General features: G+C 46.6%; 1 protein-coding gene across 7 annotated transcripts in view; it reads right to left on the reverse strand.

The window, feature by feature from the left end:
• LOC119374721 (spidroin-1) overlaps positions 1–21,349 on the reverse strand; it is a 95,509-nt gene that overhangs the window by 62,676 nt on the left and 11,484 nt on the right. For all 7 annotated transcript variants that reach the window (XR_007414371.1, XM_049410880.1, XM_049410879.1 and 4 more), the window contains exons 3-4: positions 17,462–17,515; positions 16,182–16,247 (exon numbers count right to left, since the gene is read on the reverse strand). Coding sequence is in view for 6 of the 7 variants with exons in the window: in XM_049410880.1 (XP_049266837.1) it covers positions 16,182–16,247; positions 17,462–17,515 (120 nt within the window). In the remaining variant the exon portion in view is untranslated. The remainder of the gene's footprint in view (positions 1–16,181; positions 16,248–17,461; positions 17,516–21,349) is intronic.

A 21,349-nucleotide genomic window follows, 5' to 3' on the forward strand; every position in this document is an offset into this window, starting at 1 on the left:
CATAGACACTAGCGCCAGAGTTCCCTCTAGTAAGTATTGTAGGAAACTCTATGTACGGCAAGACAAAGGCGACTAATTGGCGATCTCCGGACTACTATCATAGCCCTCCTTTAATATACTAAGTTCCCCAGCACGGGAGCGATGGAGCATTCCACCTTGTGTTAACGGCACAGTCGTCGATGGCGCCACTATACTGCGGCATTTCTCACATGAGTGTAGTGAGAGGAATCTAGAACAATTGAAATTTATGTTACCGCACTATTTTCTGGGTGAACGAAAGAAGGATAATTTTAGGCCCGTTTTAAATGCGACGCATTTAGCGAGCTTCTGCGACTTTGAGCGTATTTATCTATCTATCTGTCTATCTATCTATCCAGCCGCCTACGACTTCGTGTTCTCCTGGCCGTTTAGTTAACGGGATGTACACCGAAATTGGTATGACGCAACATGACCGAATTACGGACATAAATGACAGGTCATAACATGAAAATCGTGACATGCATGTCATGAACAGCATGATTTACATGCCACGGTGATGGGGTTCTGGCGTCCGTCTCGTTAATTTGATATATACCAAAATTGGGATGGCTTGACAAGAATGTATGACAAACATAACGACAGGTCCTAAAGTGCAAATCTTCACACGCATGCATTATACAGGATGATTTACATTATATGGACTCGGGGTGCTCGCGGCCGTTTAAATGAATGCATGGATACCAGAACTGGCAAGGCGAGACATTTCTGTGTGACAAACATAACTGACACATGGAAACATGAAAATCATGACATACATATTATGTGCGACATGATTTACATGCCACGCTCATGGTGCCATCGCGGCCATTTGGCTCGCTTGATATACACCAAAATTGGCATTGCGCGACGATGCTGTGTGATGAACGTAAATCAGAAGTGGTAATGAGAAAATCATGACATGCAGGTCATGTACGACATGATTTACATGCCACGCTCATTGTCCGATCGCTGCCATTTCACTCGCTTGATTTACACCAATATTGGTATCGCGCGACGATAGTGCATGATGAACGTAAATGAGTGGTGGGAACTTGAAAATCATGATATGCATATAATTTACGGCATGATTTACATGCCACGCTCATTGTCCGATCGCTGCCGTTTAGCTCGCGTGATATACACCACAATTGGTATTGCCCGACGAGACTGTATGATGAACGTAAATGAGAAGTGGTAATGTGAAAATCATGATATGGAAGTCATGTACGACATGATTTACATGCCATGGTCATGGTGCCCTCGTGGCCATTTTGCTCGCTTGATTTACACCAATATTGGTGTTGCGCGACGTGACTGTAAGGCAAATATAAATGACAGGTGGTAACTTGAAAATCATGATATGCATAAAATTTACGGCAGGGTTTATGTGCCACGCTCATTGTCCAATTGCTGCTCTTTCGCTCACTTGATATACACCAAAATTGGTACTGCGACACGGCTGTATCACGAACGTAAATGAGAGGTGGCAACATGAAAACCATGACACGCATGTCATCTACGACATTATATACATGCCACGCTCATAGTGCGCTTCCGGCCGTTTTGTTAAATTGATACATACCAAAACTGGTATGGCATGACAGGAGTGCGGGATGAACATAAATGACAGGTCATGCATCCTATATTCCAGAATACACGTTTTATTAGTATGGTATATACCGGATTGGGTATGCATGCATGCGTGGCAAACATGCGATATGTAGTGAACTAGATGCCATGGCATGAATGATTTCATTTGCCTCAAAGACTAACAAGGCCACGTAGCTGCTCTTTGCCGGCTGCTTCGCATTACATCGATTCCCACAGTGCGTGGGATCTGTCGTATTTTTTTCTTGTTTAGATACAACATTAATCAGAACATAAAAGAAAGCCATGGAAAGTATAGGGGATGGTATTAGTAGTAATTGTGATGTAAATGTGAGGAAAGTAAAATGGACGAAAAGATAACTTACCGCTGGCAGGGACCAAACCTGCGGCCTTTGAATAACGCATCCGATGCTCTATCACTGAGCTACGGCGGCGGTCATGCTCCCGTCCATATTATGGGGTATATTTGTGCATTTAAACCTAGGAGTGTTAGGGCAGCTAGTAGCCATGATGGCGAGTGTGGAACATTCTTTTTCTGCCTACTGGCGTCACGAAGCACGTGATTTTTTTACTAGCTGGCAGTTGACCAATACACCCTCGCATACTACCTGAAGACATTCATTCTGCCAGAACGAGACCCTCGCTATGAATGAACGGAAGGGCGGGAATTTTATGGGCCCCTTTTTCTTGGTTAGGCACAACGGTAATTAGAACTCACTGACAAGAAAGCCAAGGAAAGTATAGCGGATGTTCCAGTTGTAAGTGTGATGTAAATGTGAAGAAAGTAAAGCGGACGAAAACTTAACGCAAGCGGGGCCGAGCCTGCGACCTTCGAATAACACGTCCGATGCTCTACCCCTGAGCTACGGCAGCGGTCATCCTCCCGTCCACTTTTTTGGGGTATGTAGGCCTTTTTTTCTTGGGCGCCGCCATATTGACTAGCGCGCGTCGTCGTCTCTGGTCTGGCAACCCACTGGCATGTACGAAGCTCCGCGCTTGTATTGAAGGTATGCGTGCGGTTGCAGTTGCAGTCGGTTGTGTTCGTTCTGGCGCGCGGAACTGCGTATCAAGTGATGCAGTTTAGGTAGCAAATGAGTCTGTCAAACATCCTGAAATGGTTTCATCCACTGAGGGTCAATGATGTTAATGTACGCCGGCGCGAACGTGTCGCAAGTGGACAATATTTTGGCGCTGTCTGTCGCGCAAATATTTCGACTCGTTCTAGTTGGGCAAGCAAGTACTAGCACTTCGGCGATACAACGATTTTTTTTCTTGGTCCGTAATCTTTTAGTTATCTTCGTTCGCGGTTTCTTTATGCTGCGCAGAACCGACTACCGCTCGTGCATGCGGTCGTGCGTGAGCGCGGCCTCGATTTCATGGCGCAGACGGCATCTGTTTGTTGCTCACAAACTGTTGTCTATCTTGTTTCTGAACTTTTAAGTGCTGATGCTGATGTTCACATGCCAGCGCGCTTCTTTTTCTTTTTAGGGGCGAAGCTCCTTAGGGTGTGGATCGTTCCCTCCTCTGTAGTAGTAGGGTGATTCCACGTAAGATCGAACAAACAATGGCTGGTCGACCTCTCAAATTTATTTCAAAATTTTATATCTTATTGCCTGATGAGTGGAAAGAAGAGATCCGCAATTTGTTTTGCCGAAAAAAATTTTTTCGAAGCACAGGAAATCAATAATGACGAAGAGGTGGAGTGGAGCGCTCATCCGCTCTGCTGTTTTGGCCAACTTTCGTTATGAATTGCACAAAATATATTAAAGTTAGGTAGATGAAATTTCTTTAACTAAATATATGCATGTTTTGGCTTCTGCTCAGGTATTTTTAGTTTTTATGTGTAGTGTAGATGTTTTTATAAAAAACCTCAAAATTAGCCCAGGAAACGTTAGTTTCTTTACTTTGAAGCTCTTTATCTCAAAAAAGCCTTGTAGCAGAGCTACAAAAATTCCGCGTTACGTTCTTTGCATACTTATCTGCCAAACTGCTGAATCTTATATTTATATAACTTTTCAGTAAAGAGATACAATCGGGCTAAATTTAAGAAAACACCGAACAATGGAAAATTCTGACAATTAAAAAAAACATTTTTTATATTTCTTACACTTTGCCCACTTATTCTCCTCCACATCAGCTTTCACAATCATTGAAAACATGTTGCATAATTTCGTTGCACTAATAGTTACGGCCCCTCAATGAGACCCTCAGGCAAGGATTTACAATTCCGACTTCTTGCCCAGCAAGTGTATAAAATACAGGCAGAATTGAAATTCTTTTTATTAGAAGGCCAGCAGTACCGAAAAAAGTGTCCGCGGCACTGAAGACGTTAATTTTGTAATTATTTGGTCACTGCAGCGGCCACGAGCGCGGGGCTACCAAGCACGCGCGCGCGCACCAGAGATGCTCTCTGTAAGAGACGGCGCAGTGAGAGCTCGTTTTCGCGTCCTCAGACCGATTGACGAAACAGCAACACCTCTCGGGTGACTTGAACGCACGTGCACCGGTAGTCGCAGTGATCTGGTTAACGACGTCGATTTCTCTTTCAGGGGGCCTAAGAATGTTATCGTTCAACTGCGCGTTCCATGAAGATCTTTGATTGCAGTCGTAGCAAAAGCACGCGTAGCACAAGTAGTCCGTCTTACTGACAGTCACTGATCTTGCGGGTGTTAAACGTTCCTTCAAAGCATGGATGTCTAGGTCTGTAACTCTGCGAAATTTTGGCTTCTTTAGAAATACTCACAGCTACAGCAAAAAAGAACCTACCAGAAACGTACATCGTTTGGACTCCAGGTCACGAGTCCCTGATGGAAAATGAGGCAGCCGACGCTTCCACCCGAGCTCATGTTCATCGGGCCTTCCCACAGGACGCACTTAGGAGGAAAGATGATGTACCCAAAAAGCACAGAGACATCTTACAACACTACAGGCTATGCCGAAGAACTTATCCGCCAGCTCTCCCCAGCCTAATTAGGGAAGAGGCAGATAACACTCAGGAAGTTGCAAACAAACGCTTACTTTCACGGTATATTACTTCACCGTATCTCACCGACTGAGCACGCGTACATATGCAAATACTATGGTGTCCCGGACACTGTATGCCATATGGTACGAAGATGTATACAAAACCTTAGCACCTTTACACTAACCGAAGAGCAGTGGGAGGCCAAGCTATCGGACCCAGACCTGAAGAATCAGCGAAGCCTGGTTGAACGGGCACGAGACATGGCGAAGGCCCGCAGCTGCCTGGAATAAGGAGGCCGCCCACCTTGGGCGCTCAGTGCGCTTGCTCAAAATAAACGTTTATTCTCTCTCTCTTGCAATAATTAAGCTTCGTGTGCATCGAAAGGTAGTCTCCACAATACACTCACTCAGAGCTATCCTTTCTCGCCATGAGACGCACAGGACGAGTAGTGTAAGAGCAAAGCGCAAGCACTATCGGCGTCGAATGAAGTGTGAAGAGCGGCCGGAACACGCGGCCAGTTCAGGCCGTCGGCTGCCGACATCTAAGATAGGCAAGCGCATCCGGTTACCGATAGTTTTGCTTTCCTTTCCTTTGACATTCCATATTTTGCTTTGCCACTGGAGCGCCACGTTCATGCTTTCCACTGATCGCAACTAGCGCAGCGCCGTTTCTCTGGAAGCAGTGCGCGTGCAGCGAGCGCTCATAGCTCCCTTATAGAGTTTTCATCTTGCTTTCATCTCCGCCGTATTATCAGCGCCTAACTGCGATGCGAACAGAGGGTAAATAGAAGAGCGAAGCCCCAGTGCACGTGCGTTCAAGTCACCCGAGAGGTGTTGCTGTTATGAACTCAATCGGTCTGAGGACGCCAAAACGAGCTCTCACTGCGCCGCCTCTTACAGCGAGCATCTCGGGTGCGCGCGCGCCTGCTTGGTAGCCCCGTGCTCGTGGCCGCTGCAGTGACCAAATAATTACAAAATTAACGTCTTCAGTGCCGCGGACACTTTTTTCGGTACTGCTGGCCTTTTAATAAAAAGAAATTCAATCCTGTCTGTATTTTATACACTTACTGGGCAATAAGTCGGAATTGCCAATCCTTGCCTAAGGGTCTCATTGGAGGGGCCGTAACTATTAGTGCAACGAAATTATGCAGCATGTTTTCAATGATTGTGAAAGCTGATGTGAAGGAGAATAAGTGGACAAAGTTTAGGAAGTATAAAAAATTGGATTTTTTTTTTAATTGTCGTGAGAAGTTTCCACTGTTCGGTGTTTTCTTGAATTTAGCCCGATCGTATCTCTTTACTGAAAAGTTATATAAACATAAGATTCGGCAGTTTGTTAGATCAGTATGCGAACAACGTAACGGGGAGTTTTTGTCGCTCTGCTACAAAGCTTTTTTTATATAAAAAGCTTCAAAGTAAAGAAAATAACGTTTCCTGGGCCAATTTTGAGGCTTTTTATAAAAACATCTACACAACACATGAAAACTAAAAATACCTGAGCAGAAGCAAAAACATGCATATATTTAGTTAAAGAAATTTCAGCTACCTAACTTTAATATATTTCGTGCAATTCATAACGAAAGTTGGCCAAAACAGCAGAGCGGATGAGTGCTCCACTCCACCTCTTCGTCATTATTGATTTCCTGTGCTTGGAGAGAGAGAGAAATAAACGTTTATTTGTGAAACTGTGTTCCGAGCGATGCTCGGTATCACCCTAAGGTGGGAGGGCTCCCTAGTCCAGGAACCATCTGGCTTCAACTGCCCTCTTGGCCCTGATGACAAGTTGTCGCTGGTCTTCCAGGTCCTCGAGGGCGAGCTTGGCCTCCCACGTTTCGGTTAGGTGGTCGTCGTTCGTGTTTAATGCTGGATTGACGTCCGTCTCCGGTTCCATATTGAGGTCTTCATGACACGGGCATTCCATGAGCAAATGTGCCAGGGTGTCCGGTACGCTGCAGAGCGGGCACATGTAGCTATGTTTCGTTGGGTAGAGGCGGTGCATTAATATTCCATGTATGTGTGTGTTGCTTTGCAGGCGTCTGATGATCACGCTTTCTTCTTTAGTCAGTTTTGGATGTGGTGGAGGGTACACCCGTCGCTCCAGTCTGTAGTGTTGAAGTAGCGACGAATAGGTGTTCTGTACCGCCTCCACCTCTTCAGCCATTGGTCGGGTATCCTGTGGGTCAAGGACAGCCCGGCTGACGTGCTCGCGGGCAGCGGCATGGGCCGCTTCATTTCCCTGTAGACCCTCATGTCCTGGCACCCACATTATACAGGCGTATGGGAGTGGAGTGCTTCACCGTTTTATGATGTTAAGTGCATCGGCTGAGATGCGGCCCTTCGCATAATTCCTGCAAGCTGCTTGCGAGTCGGTGAAGATCACCGCGGCGTCTGTACATGTGGTTGTGGCGAGAGCGATTGCCCCTTCTTCCGCTGCTTCTGAGTTGTGTGCCTTGACCGTGGCCGACGCTAACTCTCGGCCTCGAGAGTCTACGACGCTGACAGCGTACGCGTTTCTGCGCGGATACTTGGCAGCGTCGGTGTAGCGGGCGTCCGGGTCTTCCTTGAACTTTCGTTTAATAGCGTCAGTTCGAGCCTTTCGTCTACTTTTATGGAATGTCGGATGCATGTTGCGCGGAATAGGCGCGATGAAGAGGGACTCTCTAACATCCAACGGGATGCGCTTTTTCCGGTCTGCATCGGCGATGTACGTCTCGCTGTACTTGAGGTACCGGAGCACTGACCTCTCGGTAGGCGTGAGCTTTAGTCGTTCCAGCTGGCTGTTCTTGTGAGCTTCGGCGAGCTCTTGCCACGTGTTGTGGGCGCCCATTTTGAGAAGACGTGTAGTTGAAGCCATGGGGGGTAGTCCCAGGGCGACTTTGGTTGCCTTTCTTATAATAATATTAAGTTTTTCTATTTCTGCGTTCTTCAGTGTGAGATACGGCGTGCCGTACGTGATGCGGCTGGTGAGCAGAGCTTGCATTATTCGTAGGGTGTCATGTTCCTTGAGCCCGTTTCGTTGGTTTGCGATCCTCTTGATGAGATGCGTGAGTTGCGAGAGTGTCCGTTGGAGTCTCGGTAACGTGGCTGCTCCCGATCCATCCTTGTGGATGTGAAGTCCAAGCACTCGTAGCGTCTTGACTTTTGGAATTGCTGTCCCATTTAGGGTGACGTTAGGGTCGGGCTCTTCGTATATGGGAGGCCTGCCTCTCGTTCTTGCTTTGAGGACATGGTGCTCCGAAAAAAATTTTTTTCGGCAAAACAAATTGTGGATCTCTTCTTTCCACTCATCAGGCAATATATAAAATTTTGAAATAAATTTGAGAGATCGACCAGCCGTCGTTTGTTCGATCTTACGTGGAATCACCTAGTAGCAGTAGTTGTTGTAGTAGTAGTAGCAGTATGTAGTAGTAGTAGTAGTATGTAGCCACCTCGCCCGATCGGCAACGGGCGAGCGCCGATCGGCAACGGCGCGAGGACTCTGCCGTACGAGAGTTAAATCACACTAAAAGACGTACTTTGCGGGCCATATATTCTAGTGAGCTTTCAACTTTTCGTTATAAGTGAAAAAAGAGAGTTGTATGAGAGAAAAATGTCCAAACATGCATATAGTTCCATGTCCGAATAGATTTCCTTCAATTCGCAGAAAAAGTATTCAGAGTGGGCAGTCCTGTCACATGCGCAAGCACTCTGGTGGCCGAGGCTGGCTGTTGTGTTCTGGACAACACGTGCACACCTTGAACGTGGAAACTGGTGATGATACAGCTTGTATTCTCGCGAGGAATGAACGAGGTTGAAACGACTTGGAGCATCAGCCGCTCGAATTTCGTGGGTGTCGTTTTCTTTGTCGTGAGTGGTACATAGGTGGCGCAACCAGTTTGCATATTCGTTGACCGAGACTGATGGGGTGATCTCTGCGTCCTTCCGGAATACAGGGTGTGGTTTTGCGCCTTTTTGGTCGTTTTGTGTCCTGTTGTCTGAGTAGCTTTGATCGTTGGCTGAGTCTTGACCTCTGCTCGAGAAAGCTTGCTTGACGTTTATTTTTGCGAAAATGCCTTGCATTTGATGACTTGTTTCTCTTGAGCGAGACACCTTGAATTTGTCGTCGCTTCAGTTCACTCACTTGTACACAACTTTCTTGAAGTCGTGAGTATTGTTCCGATGTCTGTAGCTGTCCTTGTCCGACAACATGTCGGTTAACCTGGTCGATTTGCTTGGACTTGTCTCGTTGATGTTGCGGCCGATGTTGCTGATGTGGCATTGTTTTAGTAACACCACTTTCCTTTTCTTCGTGAGTTAATGCAGTATTCAATGGTTCGCTAATGCACAATGGGCTAATGCTTGGCGTGTCGGGTATTGATGGTGGTATGTCAGAATGATTTGAAATATCTTCACAGGGTTCTACGACGCCGTTCACTACGAGTGCTTCTGGCACTTGGCAGCGTGCAAGGTTCCATGCATCTGAGCCTTCGGGGTTGCTTCGACTCTCGGGTATATGTGCACTCATCAGTCGTGACGGTGACCCCACGTTGCTTCTTTCAAGTGGGTGAGCATTAGACGATGATACCGCAGCAGAGATGCCATGGTTAGGTTCCGGTTGCGAATGTTGGTAACGCTGTGTAACTGTTGACTGAAAACAGGGTAGCGAAAGACACTTCTTGGACTCGTCCTGGCGTGGCAGGGTATTTTCCCGATGCGTCAGCTCGTTTATTGTGAACGCAGCGACATTGTGAGGCATGGGGTAATCGTTACAAAGAACAGAAGAGCCACTTCGTGCAAATCCAGGTGGTGGGTCACGTATGGCATAAGAGAAATCAGCTACATCGGGTTGTGCATTTACGCCTCCTGTCCTATGGTAAAGTGATGAGGTAGTAGATGCCAATTTTCGTGCAGAAAGAAAACCTGATGGACTGCTGCGTCTTTTCGTCGGAAAAGCACGTGAACTGTGATGGCTGAGTTGAAAGTTTTTTAGGCGGTGGACTATAGACAAGTCTTCATCGTATTTTTTTAATCGGATGACCATTTCCTCTTTGATTTTGTTCCACGACTCGTCGTTTTGAAATATGTGTGTCAGGTAAAATTTGAAAGCCTCACCGGTGACTTAGTTGTTGAAGTTGGCGACCATGTCCTGTTCTGTCCATGATGCAGCGGTGGCGTGGAGCTCGAATAGGTAGAACCAGTCCTGTACGGGTCCATCATCCGCTGATCCGGTGTACTTCGGGATGCCGAGGTCAGTTGATGGTTCTCTCATGGTGCTAGTCGTCGTGTGTTGCTTGGATCTGCTTCTGTGGTCCATGTGTGGTCATGGCATCTTATTGGGGACTCTTAGATGATATGTGGCTGACGAAGTGGCGGCCAGGTCTTCATCCTGTCGACTTGTGTGACGCTATAAATGAGAGACGTCCAGCGGCACAGACGCCATACTTTTATTCCATAGCACTTCTTCCTCATTGGCTTCTACCAGCCATTCCTTCCTTCTTACGTGACATGTACATGATAAAGAAATTATTTCTACGAAAAACTGGGACCCTGAGGCGATGCGAAGCCGCACTTGCACGATCGCGTTCCGTTGGCTTTCGTTGGGCATGCTACCGACCTCGCGTCCTGGAACGCGAAGAAGAACGCTACGCGCGTCGTTTCTTCCCTCTAGCCTTGCCGTTAATTCTCACAGGGCAAGCGGGGAACGCGGTCGCTCTTGGCGCGCTTTCTCTTTCGCTTGGAGTCGCGCTCGCTCTTGGCGCGCTTTCTTTTTCGCTCGGGAGCGGACACTTTCCATGCATTTCACCGATCACAAAGCGGTGACAATGAAGGGACCGCGTAAACCAACAGTACACTAAAAGTTTGATGTTTAATATATACACGGTGTTTCACACTCCTTGTATGATGTACTGGGCGAATTTCACGGAAGAGTTTCACGGTTTACCGATGATATCCTCTGGAGCTCCGCCCCACTCATCATCATTCACCCCGTGGATATGCTGTGATTTTTTCTTTTGAGAATCGTGATATTTGAATGGATTTAGGCGGAGATGAGGTGAAGATGGTTAGAGAGCTCCTTCTGCCCATGAGGCACCAAGCGCGCCCGGGCTCGATCGTATGATCGGCATCTGAGGTGGTTCGTGTTTTTCTTTTTTTAACACGAAAGTGTTTTGTGCCGGGGTCCACCAAGACTTCAGTGACGTATTTCCGTCACCGCAATGACGTCGAAAAAATTTAGACGATCAGATGGCAAAGAAAAAAAGTGCCGTCAACGGGCATCAAACCCACGACCGCTTGGTCCGCAACAACAGATGCCGGGCACGCTATCCACTGCGCCACGGTAACAGACTCCAGAGGCTTTACAAACGCGCCTTTTATATCTACCACTCTCCCGGTCGGCGGGGTGGTGTTGCCTTCTGAGAGCGGTAAAGTAAAGTACTTCGTCATTGCCGTGGCCTCCGCGATTAGCACCTGCAACGCGTTACACGTCCGTCCCATTCGGCGCGTTTTCGATAGAAGTTAGATTTTGTCAATGCCTTAACACACCGCGAGGTGGCGACATTGGCCCAAGCGTCGTAAAAGCGTCGGCCTCGCTCATAGCATCACGCTAATCCAAACCAAAAATAACTCTGCGACGCGTGCCTGCCTCACCTGGCTGTAACACCGCGTTCCCCGCTCACGCGCTCGCCCCGAGAAAAATCGCGGCCTGGCTACCGGGGCGGCTTTGCGTTTCCCTCTAGTCCGGCCGTGGTGTTCAATCACATTTTAACATGCCGCAGGATGGCGTCCAATATGCGACGCTCTTCAGGCTATCACACCTCGTTTTCTGGTTACGCTTTCACCATTCGTTAACTATTACAGCTACCACAAGGGTTTGTGTAACATTTAACATGGACGTTAGTCGTCGTGATGGAGATGTACCCCAACCATCAAAGCGGGTGCATCCACGTTAAACGGCGCTATAGCTGCCAGACAACAATATACATTGTACAAACTCCCTTATATCAATGTACAGTAAACATTGAGTTACTTCTGTAAGGGCACGCTTTACTTTCGTGTTATTCCGATTCCTATGACGGAGGGATCAACCATCTTTTAAATAAGTTTGTCTGCCAGATGTACTCTGCGAAATTCTAGCTGTGGAATTTCGCAACGCTAAGCAGCAAAATTGGTAGTTATACAAACACTAGACAAGCGTACCAACGTGTTTTTTGTTTCGCGCTTAGAAGAGAATTAACTATGCTCTATATCATCGCGCGACTTGTCGGACACGATTCTTGACCACGTAAAAAATTGTCTTCCTGAGGTAGTTGTTCTACACACGAAGCGACAGGACGCTCTCTCTCTTTGTTTTTACTATTCGGCTTTCATATCGCACATCGTATACAAACACACCACTCCCTTACAGAAGTTGTAACCTCAAGACAAGGACGTCGCCTTGTCCTTATCATGTAGTGTTGAATGAATGTTCGGCAATATACAAGGCCGGTGCAGAGCACAAATTAAATGTATGATGCCGTTTACCCCGCTGTGAAGCGATGGATTTCTCGTCCGTGCTAATACAGCTACATACAGTGCAGCGATCACCGTGTTGAGCCGAGCTACGAGCCTAATTGTTAGACCAACCAGATCCTATTATAATGTAATAATAAAACGAAGCGAAAACAACGCAGGAGAAAACAACACTCGAACGCAGCTTAGATGTATTGCGCTTTACAGAACAGGGTCGTACTTGATCGCTTATTTTTATTCGCCAATCTGGCCATATCCGATTGTCATTTGGCTGCGTGGGACACTGATAATTCCGGATATATTGCGGCACTTGGCAATTTAGAACCTGTAACGTAACACAAACGATGTACCTCGAAGCGTCCGCAACCGCAGACACTCCGCGCTTGGTGATGCACGTGGCATGCTTATTAGATGTGAAGCATCTTATAGCGGAGTTCAATCCGGCGGTGGTGGTGGTGGTGTGTGGCGTGACTACCCTTACTGCGCATGCGCAAACCCTCTCCCCTCCCCTCTCCCCCTCTCCCCGTCATCTCTTTCCTTTTCCCCTCCCGCTCTCCCCTTACCCACTCCCCTCCTCTTTCCCCTCCCCCTCTCGCCTTTCCCTCTCCCCTTTCCCCCTCACCACTCCCCCTGAGACACGCGGCCTCTACATGCCGAAACACTGCTTCGCTTCGCCTCATGGTCCCCTTTAGCGGGAGATGGTGTGATTTTCAGATAGCAGTTTACATTTTTTCTGTAGTTAGAACAACCAAAAACGGCAGAGTGGTTTCCCGTTGACCTTTCGCTGACTGACATCGCAGTAAAAGAGAAGAAAATCCGCAGGTAGACCTAAAACACGCAAAAGTTGTTCGAGAACGCCACTCATCCAAGCATCAGCACACACACTCTGCGCCGCCGCGCACGAGCCAGAAAGGAGGAAAGCGCTGGTTGCCAGTCCGGTCCTCCTCGCCCAATGCAAAGGTCTATAGGTGCCTTTAAAGTTAGGAGTGTTAGTAAGAGCCGCTAATAGCCATGACGGCAAGTGTTGAACACTCTTTTTCTGCCTGCTGGCCTCTCGAATCACGTGATCTTTTTACGAGCTAGCAGCTGACCAATAATGCTTCGCAGGTTTGGTCCCTGCAGGCAGCAACTTATCTTTTCGTCCACTTTACTTTCTTTACCTTTACGTCACAATTACCACTAAAATATCGCCTATACTTTTCTTGGCTTTCTTGTCTGTTAGTTGAAATTAACGTTGTGTCTAACAAAGAAAACACAGGCCCTTAAAATTCCCCTCTTTCGTTCAATCATAGCGACGGTCTCGTTCTCGCAGACTGGATGCCTTGAGGTAGTATGCGAGGGATTATTGTCAGCTACCAGCTCTTAAAAAGATCACGTGCATCGTGACGCCAGCAGGCAGAAAAAGAGTGTTCCGCACTCGTCGTCATGGTTACTAGCGGCTCTGACAAACACTTCTAGGTTTAAATGCACATATATACCCCATTAACGAACGGGAGGATGACCGCCCGCGTAGTTCAGTGGCAGAGCATCGGACGCGCTATTCGAAGGTCGCAGGTTCGGTTACTGCCGGCGGTAATTTATCTTTTTGTCCACTTTACTTTCTTCAAATTCACATTATAATCACTAGAAATAACAACCCCTATACCTTCCTTGACTTTCTTGTCTGTTAGGTCTAATTAATATTTTCTGGGTAGCCACATTTGCATGACGAAACTTCTTTTCGATTATGAAGTGCTCTGTAGTCTAGCAAAGCCATCCAACAACGTAACTCGCAAGCGGGTGGTGGATGTAGGGGCCTGGGCGGGGCTAAATACTTCTACAGGCAGAACTGCCTGCTTACTAGGATTGCGGTTTGCATTGTCTTACGCGATGAATGAATATTGGGAGCGAAAAAGGGCCAGTAACTTTGTAACCAGTACCAGGCATTTGCCCAGATAGAGACAGAGAGGAAGAGAAAGGCAAAGGAAAGTCAGGGAGGCTAGCCAGGTTGCACCCGGTTTGCTACCCTACATGGAGGAAGAGAGGGGAAAATATAGAAAAGGAAAGAAGGAAAGAGAGAACTAATCCACGCGCATGCATAGCACCGTTCACCGCGCATACCCAGAAGGTTTCAAACTGGGAACTGTTTTTTTTTTATTCAAAATACCCCTAAAGGCCCTCAACGCGGGTATTACATAGGGGGACATTTTACAATAAATTGTGAAAAATAACAGAGTGAGAAAAACGGTAAAAAGTACAATCTTGACAATTGGCTGGTATACATAGTCAGAAAACAACAACAACGACAATGAAGTAAATGCAAACTACAACATACCGAAGTAACTAGACACCAATGGTAAAAAAAAAGGAAAAGGTGCAAGCACGGTAGGCAGTTACTGAATGCCTACGCAAACAGAGTACATGAAATACACAATACAGAAGGAATACCGCTACAATATGCGAAATGAAAAAGAAAAAAGGTGAAAAGAAATGAATTAGGTAGGACACCACGTTTAGGCAATACGCTCAGTGCGTAGAAGATCTTGAAATTTCGTTATGTTTACGACAGCTTGACTGTGACTGTATTATAGATTACCACGGATGTATTTGCCCAAATTTGTGTACAACAGTATAGCCGGAAATTCACGCGCGAAAGAAAATGTAGAGCAATATCATATACTCGTAAGTAGCGGCAACTTTCCGAGTCATGGCTTTAGTTTTAAAAGTCATTCGGCAAATATGGCCCCGCAGTATCTAACTCAAGTGGTTCCTCGACAACTGAACTAGCTTAGAGGCACTCAATCAACATTTGATTTTGCAACTTCCGCTCAGCGTTCTGACCAATTGGATTCACTTGTATGACACTGCTAAGTTTATTGCTGAGGGTCAAGAAGCATATAGTGGCAGGCAAGTCAAATCACAATAATCGTACTTGACGTTGGCCGACCCTTTCTTCCTGCCGGTGGACGCTCGGGAATTTCTGCGCTGTTAGTTTTTTTTTACGATGAAAACAAGGATTTTCGAGACGCACCGCAGCGCGTGTCGTTCTCAATTGATCTCATAGCGCGCACGAGTAGTGCGAGAAACCTTGGAGGACACAAGAGCTTCGCCTTCAAGAGTAGAACGCGATAACGTAATCAGACCCCGTGCGCATCGCCTTCTCAATTGCTAGCCTCGCTTCAGTTCTCGGCGCATGCCTCAACTGTGCCGTAGGAAAACGAACGACTGTGCGCGTAATGTTGGCGGTTTCAAATTATCCTAGAATGCCTATTGCAATTACAGTTATTAGGTGCGCACTACGCCATAATTCTTCCTTTTGCGAATCAGGGAATGGTCTACTACTCGTCCGTAAGGCAACATGCGAACCTACGCAGCTGCTCACTTTGTTGATGCTTTTGCAGCTGAAAATGATTGAATATGTGTGAGCACTCTGTAATGGGTGGGCCTTTAAAACACCCACCCGTTGCGCACGCCACATGTTTTGACACCTGGCGCGATTCCACGATTCTGCCACAGAATATTACATGCCTTAAGGAGGCTCCTTCCACCACAGGACATTCATATAGTGTTTTCTTTTTCCGTATTAGTTTCAGGCAATAGCAAGGCTCTGTGGTAGAACACCTGCTTGCCACGCAGACTACCTGGGTTCGATTCTCACTCGAACCGAAGATTTTCTAATATTAATTTTATTTGCATCTTTTCCGATTTTACGGTCATGGACAAGATGATGATTTTTCGCTCGCAACCAACGACGCCGACGAAAACATCAGATCTTCCGTGAAATGAGCTCTTTAACGCTATCGCATTAGAACAGCGCCTACCACCTTGCATGCAGATCAATCCGCTTTTAAGGTGAAAATTTCAGCGCAACCCAGGATGGTTCGCAAAGAAGACATCCGACAAGCGCTGTCTCATATCTTTTTTGTGGTCTGTCCTGGTTTGCGCTGAATTCATCACCTGAAAGATTATGTACCATCAAGTACCAACCGATGTTTTAACAAATTCGTGAGGACAGCGCTATACGAAGAACAAAGACCAATAAATACTACAACATCTGCCACGACTTATACTTGCTCTCTCATGATGAACGTGCGGTACAGTGTGATCTGGCTAATTCCACTCACTCTCATGCTTTTTCGTCCCACTGGAATGCTTTGCAGGCTTACGGTTGCGTGTACTGCTTCCGTGCCCTGAAAGTGTACAAATATCAACTCGCTTCATACGCAGCCCATACAGCATATTTCCGTGTAGGTCAGTGACGCACCCGAAGTCATAAACAATGATTAACTTCAATTGAATGTAATCTATTACCTAGGATAGTGTCCGAGCATCAGCAGTACCACGCTCGAGTGTCTATTTTACCGTGTACAAAAATCAAGTTTCCCTCTTTAACAAACTTCCTTCATTTTGAGAGAAAGATGTCATTCGTCATATTGGGCCGGAAGCTTATTTCATAAGCAGCACGTTGTGTGTTGCTGTCCATGCAGTTCGTCGCACTTTTCTACAATTTAAGTTTACCACGCTCATTATTTAATTAATCTAGCAATAAAGTAAGCAAACAATGAAACAATCAACTTTTTTTCAAGCTGCCTGCATAAAGAAATGAGAATTCTCAAAATACGGTTTGTAAGACAGCATGAGTACGTGGCAACCCCACAATATTTTTTTAAGCATGTTAATGCACCTTAAAAAAGGGAAAAGCCACAATTTATAAAACATCAAATTGCATAACATATCTACTATAGAGACTGGGAGAACTTACGCGCAGCTTAGACCTTCAAGAACTTTTGGCGAATAAACAATCACATGCATTTGGAATTAATTAAATACACATTCACCGCCTTTTGTAACCACTCGTTCTCCCGTCTACGGCCAACCTTTGGCATGGAGCTCGATGTACACTCACTAGCCGTCACAAACGCAGCGCTCACACGAACTTCAAATTCGCCGGTACGGACGTGTGCAACACGCTAAGGGACCCATGTTAGCGCATACAAGAAACGTCCAGGAGCACGTCAGTCAGCCACTATTACTCAGACTGGTACGTAGTCGTGTTCATTCGAACACTTCTCGACTAAATGAGGCTACACATCAGATATGTGAAGTGGGTGTGGAGTGAGCATCAGTCAGTATGCCTGCGAGTCAGTCTACCAACCCGCAGGCGGATTATACAGAGAGCAGGCGCGACGCGCGCGCTCCTCTAGTATGGGTATGACAGGCCTAAGCCTAGGGCAGCTCTTACTAAAGAAGCACCGACAAACATTTGCGCTATTAGATGTCTAAGAACCGCCAAGTGCAAACACATTACTGTGATCAGCGTGTGCTACATAGACACTGCATCAAGTCGCAACAAACATTATTTCATACGGATGATGTTCATGAGAAAGTGGTTGGTTGTAGTCACCTCCTGGTTTCCGGTTTCTTGGCTTGTTGCCCCCCGGGTTTCTGTATCTGCCCCCTAAAATGCAAAAGAAACCAGAGTTGTCCCACATACTTCGCTCATGAGTCGAAAGTAGTTCACACTCAATTGTGAGAACCATACAAAAGCGCTCGTGGTATATCTATAGCCGAGGATACATACAGCGCTATGGAACACGTCTTTTGGCGCGTGATAGCAGTGGACACAGCGAAAAACACAGAACACAAACGCCATGTGTGGCGTCTATTTTACGTGTTTCTTTCTGAGCCCTGTTCTACAACACGATAAAACAACAACGTTGTAAATGATGCGTGTAAACAGGCGGACAGCCTTGGTCTCTAGATTTTTTACGTAGGCGGATTATCGTACTAGATATGTGGCATGACATCTTGACGCCATAGAGCGTTCTTTTCCGCAGGCTAGATTCCGAAGCATTTAGGCCGACATTATTTTAACACGAAAGTGTTTTATGCCGGGGTGCACCAAGACTTCAGTGACGTATTTCCGTCACGGAAATGACGTATAAAAAATGTACACAATCAGATGGCAAAGAAAAATTGTTCTGTCAACGGGCATCGAACCCACGACCGCTCGGTCCGCAACAACAGATGCCGGGCGCGCTATCCACTGCGCCACGGTCACAGACTTTGGGGGCTTTACAAACGCGCCTTTTCTATCTACCACTCTCCCGGTCGGCGGGGTGGTGTCCTCTGGGAGCGGTTAAAGTAAAGTAGTTCGTCATTACTGTGGCCTCCACGATTAGCATCTGTAACGCGTTACACGTCCGTACAATTCGGCGCGTTTTCAATAGAATTTCAATTTTGTCAATGCCTTAACACACCGCGAGGTGGCGACTTCAGCCCAAGCGTCATAAAAGCGTCGGCCTCGCTCATAGCATCACGCTAATCCAAACCAAAAATAGCTCTGCGACGCGCGCCTGCGCATTGGCCTGCCTCACCTGGCTGTAACACCGCGTTCCACGCTCACGCGCTCGCCCCGAGAAAAATTGCGGCCGGTCTACCGGTGCCGTACGACTCTCTAGTACAGTAGTTTCCCTCTAGTAGTTTCCCTCTAGTACAGCCGTGGTGTTCAATCACATTTTAACATGCCGTGGGATGGCGACCAAGTTCTGCGTCCAATATGCGACGCTCTTCTGGCTATCACACATCGTTCGCTGATTACGCTTTCACCGTTAACTACTACAGCTACCACAAGGGTTTGTTTAATCATTTAACATGAACGTTAGTCGTCGGCATGGAGATGTACCACCAAGCATCAAAGTGGGTGCATCCACGTTAAGCGGTGCTGTAGCTGCCAGACATCGATATACATTGTGCAATCTCTCTTATATCAATGCACAGTAAACATTCACTTACTACTAGAGGGCACGTTTTACTTTCGTGTTATTCCGATTCCTATGACGGAGGGATCAACCATGTTTTTTCACTATCATTTTTTCTTTATACGTGTGTGGAACTGTGTGACTAGTTTTTTCTCTTGTTCATTTCAACAGCGGAGCTGTTTAGCAAATCATTCCTTGTGAGTCGATCGCAAAACACTGTCATCATCTTAACGCGTATGTGCCACAAAAACTGAGTAAATCCCACTACTCATCAATGCTTCAGTAGTAAAGAAGGCTTCAGTTGGCCCAACAAATGGCTCCAAAGAAATGGGTATGCGTCACAGAAATTGGGGAAATCCAACTACTCACCACTAGTCCAGTAAAAATGAAAAAGGAAACAGTTAGCTCAACTAATGGCGGTGAAGCGACGGCGGCGAGTCGAAGACGTACAACGAGAGTATACTAAGTAACGGGAAACGTAACGGCGGCTGCGAGAAGACCCCGAAGATATGGAAGGCCTACGCCGACGACGACGTGCCTGTCAATCAATGAGAGCTTCGAAAGCTCGGTTTAAGCGCCACTTTCTCTCTCTGGAGTTTGGACAACCGTGTCGTGTCTGTGACTGCATGTGGTTTAACTCTAACATCTCTGCGCTGAGAATCAACTTAAAAACAATCTAGCATCACTGAGCTAAAGCATAGCAACAACCTAGAAGAAACCTAGACCCTGCGTTACCTAGCTGAGACCTAGAAACAACCTAGAAGCCACCAGATTAGTCTTCAGAATCGCCTAATTTATCGTTTTCAAGCCTTGCGCGGCTTAGGACAAGCTTTGCTTTTTTTTTACAGCGTAAGCTGGTATGAGCTCGCAACAGCCGGTTTTCGATGGCCGTCTGACACTTGTATGCAGCGCAGGTTAGAAATTCGGTTGGGTTTAGAGGAGGGCGCATTGCCCGACACCGCGATTACAAGCACCCCTTAGTCATTTTTTAATTGATCAAACCTGTGAATTAACTAAAACAGGGTTCGTTAAACGTACTCCATCCGATTATAAGAATGGCGTGTAACTTTCGATACGTTAACCTTAATTTGTCAATTTGCCGCTTGTAGCATTTTTTTTTGCCCAAGGTAGCTTTGTGTCCTCTTCTATGCTTGAATGCCATCAAAACCACTCTTAACTCTTTCCGGCACGGTGGTCACACACGGTAACCACCTTTCCTTGATTTTTTTTTCTCTCGAAGCACACCAGCCCCTGGCGTCAGAATTGATATGGCACGTTTCTAAAGCTTTCAACATAATGACAGACATGATGCTAGTTCGTTTGGGCTTCATTGTTACGGGTAACGTCTGTTTTCATCCGGCTGCCGTCGTCTTCAAGGCGCGCTACACGATGGACCCGAGATATTTTTAATTGAAATGAAAGTATATCCGGTTCTTATTAAGTTTATAGCTTAGGACAACACGTTGTATAAATAGCTAATACCAAGGAATCCAGAAATTAAGAGCTGTACTCAGTAAGCACAGAGCACTGTGTCGCTGAAGTTGGTGGTCACCTAGAGTAACCACCGTGCATGAAGAGTCTTGGAAGGCTGGTAATATATTATTTTTTATTGGTGCTTGGAGGAGTCGTTTTGCGAAATACTTTAATGAGCGTTTAAGATTGAGATGGATGTGTGATATATACAATGTCCCCGTGCTTCTGCAGGGAAAAATGCACTGTTTTGTAGCTTTCCACTGAAATTGACTGGTAGAGCCTTAGTCAATGGTGGTCACCTGAGGTGACCACCATTCATATCTTTTGAACTACAGGTGCCTTTTTTTTGCTTGTGAGAAAATCATTTTCTAAAAATATTCACCGTTTTTTGCATGAAGCTCTGTTTCCTGCCAAAAATGCTGGTTGGTGATGCGCTTACGGTAGGGACACGTTACAAAGTACGCAGGACGCAGTGTTAACAGGACGAGCACAAACATTATTGCGCTCGTCCTGTTAACACTGCGTCCTGTGTACTTTGTAACGTGTCCCTACCGTAAGCGCATCACCAAGCCAACATGAACCAACAAGCCCCTTTCGTCGCATTACTGCCAAAAACGCAGTTCTGTGCATGAAAAAGTTAAAGGGCCCCCCTAAACCACCTCCGATAGTTTTTTAAACATTTCAAGTAAACACGCGCATCGTGTGCAGAATGTGATCACGATGAACGATGCCACACGTGGCAGCGCTACAAGGCGCGGACGCGCCACAAATTCCAAGAAACAATTTGTTCTCCTCTCCGGGCCCTTCCGGTTTGCCTAGTGACGTGTGTGACGTAAGCGTGTTGAACCTGTGATGCGGTATGCAGGCGACGCTGTCGAACAAGAACCTACGACTTCCGGTTAGTCTGCAAGCAGCTGCCCGCGCTCCTTGCTGTTCGTCGTGTTCCCGCATGTGCGCACTTGCGAGTCGGCAACTGCGGTCCCGTAACGCAACTGCCAAATCGCTAGCGTACCAGCACAGTCACGCCGAGCGGTCTGATAAGCTGTGCGGACTGAATC

Source organism: Rhipicephalus sanguineus, chromosome 11 (assembly GCF_013339695.2).
Source record: "Rhipicephalus sanguineus isolate Rsan-2018 chromosome 11, BIME_Rsan_1.4, whole genome shotgun sequence".
In the NCBI taxonomy this organism is placed as follows: Eukaryota; Metazoa; Arthropoda; class Arachnida; order Ixodida; family Ixodidae; genus Rhipicephalus; species Rhipicephalus sanguineus.